This window comes from Lipophrys pholis (assembly GCF_963383615.2).
Source record: "Lipophrys pholis genome assembly, chromosome: 5".
Taxonomy (NCBI): domain Eukaryota; kingdom Metazoa; phylum Chordata; class Actinopteri; order Blenniiformes; family Blenniidae; genus Lipophrys; species Lipophrys pholis.
In genome coordinates this window covers 17,328,799-17,340,332 of record NC_137628.1, presented here as the reverse complement: position 1 = coordinate 17,340,332, position 11,534 = coordinate 17,328,799, and the positions used below count along the sequence as shown (strand labels likewise).

At 42.6% G+C, this 11,534-nt stretch overlaps 1 protein-coding gene across 8 annotated transcripts; it reads left to right on the top strand.

Moving 5' to 3' along the window:
- The first annotated feature begins 765 nt into the window (after positions 1–765).
- Positions 766–11,534, top strand: misp3 (MISP family member 3). Of its 8 annotated transcripts, XM_080464311.1 has the most exons (7): positions 862–956; positions 1,267–1,320; positions 1,699–1,729; positions 4,034–6,554; positions 8,301–8,315; positions 8,404–8,477; positions 9,566–11,534. In XM_080464311.1, exons 4-7 carry the CDS (start codon positions 4,100–4,102, stop codon positions 9,659–9,661), a joined length of 2,640 nt encoding a protein of 879 aa, XP_080320437.1. In that variant the 5' UTR covers positions 862–956; positions 1,267–1,320; positions 1,699–1,729; positions 4,034–4,099; the 3' UTR covers positions 9,662–11,534. The 8 variants fall into 8 exon arrangements, with proteins under 8 accessions (XP_080320438.1, XP_080320443.1, XP_080320437.1 ...); XM_080464312.1 differs by lacking the exon at positions 1,267–1,320 and having other exon boundaries at positions 766–956; XM_080464315.1 differs by lacking the exon at positions 8,301–8,315.

The window sequence follows — 11,534 nt, the reverse complement described above, 5'->3', positions numbered from 1 at the left end:
TTGAACCTAACCTCACATTCAACTGGGGAATTTTTCACACCATTTTAGTTTATTTAGGGCTCTCAAACTCTCACACTTGTCTGTGGGAGACATTTTCGTGCTGCAGACTCGCATTATGTGTAATTTCACTGGTCTGAAATGACCTGAAAATGGGTTTGTGATCATTTTAAATCATCAGCAGTCCGTGTTGCACCATTTTCAACATGTTGTCCAAGTGTGAGTTATTTCAACCTGCGCTTTGCTTCCTTGCAGAACAGACACAAAATGAAAAACAAAAATCGATTTGACAAAGGAAGATGAGTACATGGAAACAGTCTAAATTGATTTCGTTTATGTCAATGGTACACGTCTTAATCATTTAAGTCCTTCAGCAAGTGAAACTTTTGTTCATGGTGGTTGCTTTATTAGTTTATTTATATATTTGTAATTCCTCATTGTGAGAGAGCTTTGTGTGTGTGGCGGTGCGTGTGGTGGTGGTGGTGGTGGGGGGGGGGCAACATGCATAGTCGAACATTCTGCATGTTGCTTTGAAGCAATCCACTTCCATCTTTCTGGTTTGAAGTGATTTTTTCGCACCAGCCTCTTCTCTCTTTGCTATTATATCGTTCACTTGCTGTGCGCTAATAATATTAGTGTTACTCACTAATTGGATTAGTAGGTTACATTTATAAATCTACAACAGTAGGGTAAGCCTGAGGCCCACGTGTGTGCATGCACACGTGTTCCTTGCCTGTCCATGTATTAGTGAATGTGGGTGCACAGTATGCAAATGAGGGCCTGCACAATTGGTACAGCGAGGGTGTTAGCATGCAGAGGGGAGGAGGCACAGGGGCTGTGACCAAACACATTTCTTGTTGTGCTCATTACACATCAGTGACCTGATACCAGAAAAGTGTGGGTTCTCAGTGATTCCTATCTGTCCTTTGGCGAACAGCGTTCACGTTTTGTCTTTACAGGTACGTGCAGCTGTATATTCTGGTGCATTCACATTCATTTGTTGAAATTCATGCACAAATACCTTGACTATATAATATATTCAGAATGATGATAACTGTCAGAGAAAATGACTCAGCAGCTGAGCTAGGCGTGCTCAACCTTTCCCAATATGACTTTTTGCCAGAGTGCTTAAAGTATATCAGAGTATGTGAATGCATATGTGCAAAGAGCTGTGTCAGCATCCAATAGATAGCAACAGAAACATTTCTAATTAGAATCAGTCTGCTGCATTTATTTAAATTCATTTGCATTTTTGTCACATGCCCTTAGGACTTCAACTACCCCAGGAGACTGCTGACCTGAAAAACGAGGGCAAATGTATTTGTAAGGCCTGTCGCAGATGTATTTTTAATGATGATCATGAGTATGCTATGCTTTTGATAAAGTGAGATGCTTTGTAGACAATAAGCAAAACATAAGCGTGTTATGTAACAAAGTTTTAATCCGCAATCTCCTGAAGCCTTACTTGAGCGAATGAGTGAGCCGAGGAAACCTCTGGTTAAACTCAACCAGATTGCTCGATTTCTCATTGCTTTTCAGAAAAATCGAATAAAGCAGCATACCCCATATGATGTCATTAGCTTGTTGTTGCGCCCTGCGTAGACCAATTAATAATGTGCCCAAATATAATTGAGAGGTTTGTTTCAATGTTGTAGCTCATCAGGATTATTGTGTTAATAGCTTGAGCTTGTTTGTTTTCAGGAGGGGTTTTTACCAGGATCAACAGATTGAGGTGAATAAAACTGGCTAAGCACATATTTGCAGGAAAGTTCAAACTATTGGTGGCTGTTTCCATGCTTAATTTCACAATTAAATGTCCATGTTGGAAGCTCTCAGCGCATAAAAGTATATTATTCTACTTTTACCAACCGTGTCAAACTGTCAGCCTTTGTACAGTCATGCAGTGAGTGGTTGTTACAAGTATTACCTGCACAGATATGCACATACTCTCCTGCTGTCTTCTGTTTCTGCCATCCTTAAAGAGCCAGCATGCATACATTCACTAAATGAATTCAGATTGTTTTTTCATTCAGACAGTAATAACTGTGTGGAAATGCCAAACCCCGCTTTTCTCTCATCAGCCAGGATACATTTCACAATGGGCACTGAATAGAGTGCCCTGTGTGCCCGAACAAGCTGCTTGTGGAGCTTGTAATAACGCACCACAATATGTTCAACATGTCACTATAGGACAGGAAACAATGTGTCCACTCTGGAAATAGATATATTTAAATGTCAAGAATAGAATGCAATCTTGAAAAGGTGACAGTGTTATATGTTTCTCATGCTGGCAAGAGTGGCTGACAATTTTCACAATTATACCCGTCTCAAACACAGTGTTCAGTTGGCCTGCTGTTCTGAAAACTGCCTTTCATAAAGCTTACAACTCATTGATGCCCCTATGTTCTCTGCCATATTTGACCACATTTGGAAGCGTCGTTTCGCTGTGAGATCTACATGTTCTGTAATTACTATGAGTGATCCTCTATTGTCCTTGTCATGCCATGCTGTCACTCCCCGTAATATCTACATGGAGGGGCTGATCTTTTTTTTGGCCATCCAGCCCAGCTTGTCAAAGACGAATCATCTACAATGCTGTGGTCCACTATCCCCTTAATGATCAGTCACAGTGTTAGAGGACCCCCCAGTCAAAGTGACTTGGCAGGGACCACCGGAGATGAGAATTCAAGTTTGTCATGATCGGCAGAATGGAAGATGACAGAGCTTTGTGAGAGTGTGTGTGCATGATGAGTAGAGAGGGAAGAGAGGAGAGGGATGGTGGAAGGTCAACAATATGGACATAGGGTAAAGTTGGAAATAGAATCTTTCAAAAAAATGTGTTGAAAAATGTTTAGGTTGGATTCTCCAACAAAGATCCTATTATCTGTATTTGTGTTCGAGCATGCCAATGTGTGTGCGTGTTACTGAGCCTTTCCCCAGCCTGTAAGCTGATTAAACAAAGGTGTGCTCAGCAGAAAAATTTATACACTGCACGTGGTGGAGTACAATAGTTGGTACTTCACAGCCAAACCCACCACAGTGGTTGGAACAAATTGCATGTCATTTATTCAGAAAAGAACTCTATATGTAACAAACGATAAACCATCAATCCATTACTAATAAGAAATCGATATTTCCTGCTCTAATCTGATGTGTATATATATGTACCTAGGTTGCATTTAAAAAAATAATTAATTGTCACCCTATAAGAAGACCAGAAGAGCTTCAAAACCTGAGATACACACCGTCTCCCATTCTGCTAGAGATTCTACGAGAACAATGAACATCATCTGGTTTAATGGTGAATTGCAATACTTAGTGCAGCACTATAAAGTCCCCTTGAATTTTGCCAATGAACATAATGTTTCTTGAATAATAATAATGCATAAGTTTTATACAGCGCTTTTCTAGACACTCTATGGGTGCTTTACATTGCATCATTTATTCTCTCCATACTCAATGGTGGTGAGCTACGTATGTAGCCACAGCTGCCCTGGGGTACAGTGCAGGAGCAGGAAACTTCCTGTCAAATAGTCACAGGTTAGAAATGATGGTACATAAAAAGCATATCTGGATGGGTTTCTTTTAGAACTATTGCCTGTTGCACATGATCACAGACCGATGAAGAAACATCACGGCTTCCTTGGGTGGACTTTCGTTCTTATGACTGCAAATAAGTGTGATTCCCCCTCCTTTTTATATCCATCAAACATTCTGTGGCCTCATCTGACCTCAAACTTCTGCTTTTGTGGGGTTTCCTCACCTGTTCATACAAGATAGATTTGTAACATGACAATGCAGCTCGTAAATAAAAATATCGATTTTTTTAAAGATCTAGTTCCAACTAGCCTGTGGACACTAAGCATTTAAAAACCATTCCTTATTAAATGTCACCGTGAATACTGATGACGATGAGTCATTCGTTTAGTGATATGAGCAACTCCTTTTGCATGCCCTGAAATAACAGTATATATTAAAAAATGACCATGTTTGTTCTTAAATTACTTTTTGCTCTGCTGTTTCTACTTTCACTCAGACTGACTGGCTGGAGGCCAAACAACCTGACTGCTCTTAACACTTTCACATCATAAGACCTGTCGCCATGACAACAAAGCCCCCGGCATCGCAGGGACAAGGTCCCGTCGAGTCCATGGACAATTGGGTCAGTGAGTCCTGTTTGCACAGGGAGAAGGAGGCCATAAGATGCCATAGCTCATCTTTGCAAAATATAGCAGCACCTAAAGCGGAACCAGAGGAGGACATCGACATCCTGGAGCCTGAAGTTCAAGTCACAACACCGCAGGGGAGCCAGCAGCTCTCAACAACCAACATTAGTCAAGTAACAAAAAGGGATTCTCAGGAATCCACAGTAATAACTCAGAGCACCCTGGGGGAGTCACAAGAAGAGGTGACAGAATTAGAGCAAGCCTCCCAAAAGCTATCTAGTCAATTACAGGCTCAAGAGGAACCTGAAGAGCTTGTTGATCTGTGTGAGGATGCTTTCCCTCCTCCTCCTCCTCCTCCTTCCCTCAGTGCCCTAACACAACACAAATACTGTGAGACCGAGGCCTTTTCCAGCATTGAAGGGGAGGAAGGAGAGTGGAGCAGTGAAGTTGAGGCCATTTCCGACCCTGCCGAGGACATTAACTCTCTTGATAGCCAGAGCAGTCAGGAGTGGACAAAGACGCCTTGGCTCACTGAGCCAGTTATTCAGGGGACAAATACAATGTCAGCGGAAATGATGGCAGATGATATGACAGCGGAAAACATTACACAGCTGAACTTCCTACCAGATGGCACCAGTATCAGTCAGACTGAGAATAATATGTTACAACCAGCTCATCATTTTCCCCCAGACAGTAACAAGTCGGATGATATAAATACTGTGAGCTCTCCTCCTTTTGCTGATGAAAGCGAGGAAGAGGAGGAGGTGATTGAGATTATATCTTGTCAGAACCAATTGAATACAACAGACATAGGCAGAGAAGCCTTCCAACATGCATATTCTGGCAAGCAGGCACCAGACTCAGCCCAGCAATCAAGTCCCCCAGTCGAACAGCAGGAGGAGCTGTTGCTACAAAGCCACCCTGAACTTGCTCCCAGGGGAGAAAACCAGGAAACTGCACAACAGGTGCTTGGCCAGGGATCTACACCTTTGTCGGCTGTTGCTATGGAGCCGTCCAATCAGGGTGGGGCAGCTTCTCACGACTCTCACTGTGCTGTAGCTGTGAAAGAAAGGCGCAGCGGGGCGGGCAAAAGGACTGAAGGAGAAAATGAGCAAACAGGTGGAGAGGAAGTGCAGAAACACAGTGGACTTGGAGGGAAGGAACCAGCTGGGCAGCAACACAGCAAAGGACTTTTGAAAGATTCTCAAACAGTCCAAATCCAAGACCTTGACCAAAAGAAATTTACATGTGGTGAGGGTCTTAAACACAGCAGACAAACCAGGATGGAGAATGACACGTGGGATGAAAACCAGAGTGACAGTGGAGTATCAGCGGACTTCTCCCCCGGCAGCACGATGGAGGGCCCTCCAGCAAGTATTTCCACAGAGACTCCCATTGAGAGGGAGATCCGGCGGTCCATAGAGCGTGAAGACAGCCTGAGAAGGTCCAGGGGGCTTCCCAATGCAACCAACAACTCACAATATGTAGAGATTTCTTTGAGGAAAGCTGTTCTTACCCAGCCACACACGGGTAAGATTGATAAGTATAAAGACAAGGACCGAGAGTTGGCAGGCAAAACAATGCGGCAGGAGATCTACGAGGAAACACAGAGGGAGCAGGATCTGGTCAAGCTCGGGAAAATTCCTGGTGTTTATGACAAAGGTACGGTCCGCCAAATGAAAGAGAGGAAACAGATTTTTGAGACCTTTCAGAGCCCCAGTGATTCAATGGGTCCAACCAAAAGTAAGACCCCATCCTGGTCCTCTGCAAGTGATGTTTCCAATCTGGACAACCAGGAGAAAATGGCATCGCAAGCATCCACAATTAAAGGCTCATATATGGAGCAGAACCGTAGCTTGGATGTTATAAGTCCTGCACAGAGCTCTAATTCTGCTAAAGGGGGAGTTTCAAGAAACTCCACGTCCCGCGGACCAGGCTTCTCTGAGGGGAACGGGTTCCAGGTCGTCATCATAGAGAATAATATGGATGTTCCTGCGGACAAATGGTACAGTGCCAAACCAGTTGCTACTACTGTTGTTGACTCTGGAAAGCCTTTCATCTCACCATCCAGTGTTAGAGAAGAAGAGGAGGAAGAAGAGGAAGAGGAGTTAACCCCTCAAGAGAACCCCTTTTTCAAGCTGCGTTCCTCAACTGACTTAAAAGTCAAAGTCCAGCAGGACATTCAGGAGACCCATGAGAGGGAAAAGGAGCTTCGCAAGCAGAGGAGAAGCCTGTATGGAGACAGAGGGGGTGACAAAGGAGGAGAGGGAGGAGGAGGGAGGTCAAACAGCATGGATGGAAGGAGCGTCACACTATCTCCTTCATTGAACGGACCGTTTGTTCCTGATTTTCCCGGGTCATCATCCAGAGGGGAAACTGACCTTTCTGCAGGTCAGTAACGGAGTGTGTGTGTGTGTGTGTGTGTGTGTGTGTGTGTGTGTGTGTGTGTGTGTGTGTGTGTGTGTGTGTGTGTGTGTGTGTGTGTGTGTGTGTGTGTGTGTGTGTGTGTGTGTGTGTGTGTGTGTGTGTGTGTGTGTGTGTGTGTGTGTGTGTGTGTGTGTGTGTGTGTGTGTGTGTGTGTGTGTGTGTGTTTTATATCAGTGGTGAGATGATGAAAACCCCCTGAAACCGCTCCAATACATCATTTAGCAATAACTTTGCTCCGGAGATCATTTTCTGGTGAACAAGAAAATAAAAAAAATCTGTGACTCCACAATAAATGTAGCATCTAGTCTGTCATATTAATTGCAAAAGCTGAGGTAAGGACAATCCTGAATTTTACCGCAACACTCATGTGTCAGCAAGAAGGGCGAGGATCTCAGGAGTGAAACAAAATGACGCTTTTAGAAAGCGCATGCAACTTGTTTGTAGTTGCAGATACTTTTCAAGAAAGAGCCTAAATGATCAGAGTAGTTACAATAATCTCTTTGATTTTTGCCACTAAGCGCCTTCATTACACAGCAGTGATTTTCAACCAGGGGTTTGTGTATGCTTGTGGGGTTCTTTTACTGCTGACTGACAGTATGTGGAAAATTCTATATTATGATTTGATTAAACCCAAATATTGAGGCAGCTGTTTCTCGTGTTTAGACTGAGGAAAGTGTGAAAATCAATTTGCCAGAGAGCCGTGAGGTTGTTTCATTCAGCTCACTTCAAATTGTCTACCAAAATGTGTGCACTTACTTCATGAAGAAACCTTAAAAGCATTCTATTTTTGAATTACAATGCTTTGTTTTATGACATACGTGTTGTCTGAGCAACACAATGAATATTATTTATATCTGCCCAATACCTTTAAACTGTATGGCCTTGTTTTTATAATTCTTGTTTGAATGAATTACATTTTTTTGATTTGCTTCAGTGGATAGAAGAATTAATCAAAGGTCAAATAATTCAGAAATGGGTTTAATCACTAGGATACAATACAATTATCCAATTGAAATAACTACACCAATATGCACGTGTTCGGATTCTATAAAAGCTCGTTATATTATAAATTACTATCTTATCATCAAGTATCCATCTTCATTCCAACTGCCTTCATTCATACTTACAGGCAATTGAGAATTATCAATTAACGACTGATGTCTGTTTTTGCACAGTGGAAGGAAATGAGAGAAACAGAAGAAAACCTATTGAGAATCTGCAGACTTTCAGGCACAGCCCAACCTGGCCTTCTTACTATGAGTCGTCACTGCTAACCACCACAGCACTTGTGTGGCATACAGTATCGATTAGTCAACTTTAAAAACCCTTTGATATGGCAAATGTGAAAAGGCCAGGTGAGGTCATGAGTCAGGGCTGAGGTACATCAAACAATGAAGGCGGGGAACAATTGCTGTACAGCATGTCTGAGTTTTTGTGTGTATTTCATTGGTATGTTGGGTCTTTGTGACTGCATGAGAATGAATGAAACTGTTGACTAGTCATCAACTGACTAGTCAACAGTTGAAATGAATTAGCCTGGGCGTGCCACTACAGCAGTTGTATCACTGTGACTCAGTGTTTCAAAAGAAGTTGTGTTGCATTATGTGATGTAACTTTATTTCATGTGTCCTTTCTTGCGCTGTTTGCATTTTGTTTCTGTCTCCTCTCACTGCTGCTTCGTGATATTCACTCCTAATTGAATTCACCGAGACTTCATTACTTGCAGTGAGACGCACAAACAGAATCACAAGAGCACTTCTGCCTCGTTGCCTTTCTTCCTCAGCCTGCCACTAATTGCTTCTGTCTCTTGCAGCTCACCAGTCAGTCGGAAAGGTGTGCTTGAAGCCCTCAGCCCAGGCTGAAGCCGACAAGATTAACCGGCCAGAGGTGTGTCCGTGGTGCAATTCATCTCCTTGCGCTGACGTTTAGATATCACATTTCCAGTCATGATACTGCTTTCACAAGTATTTTCTACTTTGTGCTTTAACACCCCCAACTCTGCCTATCTCATACACTTGGTATAGGTCATGGAAATGTAGGCAAATCAACTACATAAGTCTAACTTGAGGGTATCAGCTTCCAAAATCACAATCATCTCTTTTTTTGACTTTCATGAATCCCAGCCTCACTTTAGGGGGGTTCAGTCAGCCTTTCAGCAGCATGAATGTGAACATGTGTTTCAAGCGGCACCAGACTGCAATAGGCTCAATGAAGAAAAGCCCCTCCGGGAGGGTGTCAGGATCCCGTCTGCGCCAAATATGGGACACAAATATCTGATAACACACTGATCACACAGAGTAAGTCGCTTATCTTTACTGATAAGTGGAGGAGGCAAACAGCCCTGAGACTCTGTGTGCTTTCGTGCGTCCGTGTGAACGTGTGCATGCAGTTAATATCAGAGAAGAAAGTCAATTGGCGATCCCACTGATTTCCGTTACCTGCCTTGTGGGTCCTGCATCTCTTTAAACTGTGGTATCTCGGATGAAAGCTGAGTGCTGCTCCTTTGGCTTCAGCTGTTTGGTTCAGTTTATTGATATGCTAGTACTTTGCGGCATGTCTCACTTTGGCAAAGGAATTAACATCATTTTGCTCTCTTCTCTCTCACCTTCTCCACGGGTTGTTTCAGTTTCATGCACCGATCTGCTCCTTGATTACACGTCAGACACAAACAAAAAATTAGACCCCAAAAAAAAATGGCCACAGTTGGTGATGTATTCTTAGTGAAAATGGTATTAAATCAAAGATAAATCGACCTCCCTGTGACTAACAGCGCTAATGATCTACCCAAGAAATGCCCTGCAGAGGAGGCAAAGTCAACCTCTCGCTGTCTTTCTTTTCTTCTGTTCTCACATATCCGCTCTGTAATGCATCTTCATTTTTCTGCTTTCCTATCACAACTTCTTGTCTGCCATGCCTGTTTTATTTTCAACCGTGCAATCACCACACTCCTGCCTTTTTATTCCCCTTGAACTCAGGTCCTGCCGTCTCCGTGGAGCCCCAGACCGAAAACTCCTCTGGTTCAGCGCTGGGAGTCAGGCCTGGTCAATGGGCACAACGAGGACGATGATTGAGACAGGAGTGAATGTTTAAAGAGGCCTGTAGTTTTTGAAGTGGAGGGCTGATGAATATGAAAAGGGGGGAGCAGTGAATACAAAGAGGGACCAGATCAGAGGAGGGTACAGCCCTAAAGAGAAGGAAAGAGAGAGAATTTGAAGTGAGAAAGAGGTCAGGGATTGAGGCTAGAAAAGGGGTCAAGAGGATTGGGAGCAAGTAAAATGATTGGTGGTGGACTGAAAACCCTGAATAATACTTCAACGGGCAGGAGAGGAAAAAGGAGGAGGTGGGCCACCTAATAGGAGATAAGCACTTGACCTGATTCTGGAAAACTGAGACTAATGAATGTAAAGAAGCAACTGTTAACAATTTTTCTGTATGGATGGGAATAAAATTGTAGTTTTTGTGAGAATGGTTTTTTCCAACATAAATGAGTGTATTATTGGACATCTGTACTACAAATGGACATTTTATGTTTGTTTGATCTTGTCTCTGAGTGTACAATCTTATACAATCTGACACAATAACACTATATACCATAAACCCCTTTCCTTCTGTAGCTCAGGCCTGGTACAGATATTCCCCTTCTTAATTAAGTAAAAGCAGTGCACATAATATTTGTTGCCCAAAATGACAGGCATGCCAGCCCAGCAGACTGTGATGACGTTTACACGACGGACGCATCACATACCAAGAGAAGAGCTTCTGTTATTGCTGTAACAGCTTTCCCACGCTTGACTGAAAAAATTGTTTTTGCCGATTGACTTCAATCCACAAACTCCAGGGTGTGTGTGAGGCTCCTTTGCGTGCGGTTGAGGTGGTGCAGCAACAACTTAAATTGTTACCTTAATAATCACTGGTGCAAACCAAACAAAGAAGCCATCTACCATTGTCTGTGCTCTCTGAAAACAGCAGTAGGAATGCAGGAAGTACATTTTTTATGACATAATGTCTTTATCCTTTTACTCCTGACCTGACAGGGTTTTTGTCTGTGTACTTTTTCATAAGAATGACTCCTGTGCCTTTCATGATATCGAGACACTTCAAAAACAAGAAGACACCAGTTTCAAGTCCCCGAGAAGGCCTATGTATTGTAGTCAGATGTAAAAATTCAAAGGTACATATTACAGACGAAGCTTCAGTCTTTTAAAATTGGTGATGGAACTTTGTGGCCCTCATTAAGACTGTAATTCATTTGGGGGGTTGTATTTGACTACATTAGACATTAGTTCCTCTGTCAGTATATTTGCATTCACAGTATCAAACAGAGGAGTGTATGAGCTCTCAGCTAAGAAACTCACATTACCAATCACAATAAAATGAGCCAAAGCAGGGCCACAACACAATGGGTTCCGTATTTAACTGAACCACTGACTTCGTAACGTCATACCTCAATGTGTAAAGACCTGTCATATGCACCTGTGTACCGGTAAATCCAAAAATGTTGGTTTCTCTGTTTCTATGCCACTGAGGACTGTGACCCATATCTGGATTTAGCATTAGAAACTCATTAAGCCAGGTTAGAACTTGAAACATAACTTAAATAAATGTGCATGCACCGTATTTCTGAATGAATATGTCATTTTCTTATTCATTCTTTTATTGATATAAGGTTACAAATAATATACACAATCAGTACTGTTCTTCTGTCTCAGTTTGACTTTAGCTTGTTAAGCTTTTTTGAAGTCTAATGTTTCGTCTGGTCGTTCCAGTTAGACTTCATGAGGGCTTGGCCCATTTGCACCGACGCATCGTCTGTTTTGGAAACAACATGAATGTTTTCAGTTCGGTCAACGTTTCAGGCGCACTGACAGTGATAAAAGAAAACAGTGCAACAATGGATATAATTCTGAAGGATTTTTGCAAGAATAAACATGGCGGTGAACCTTT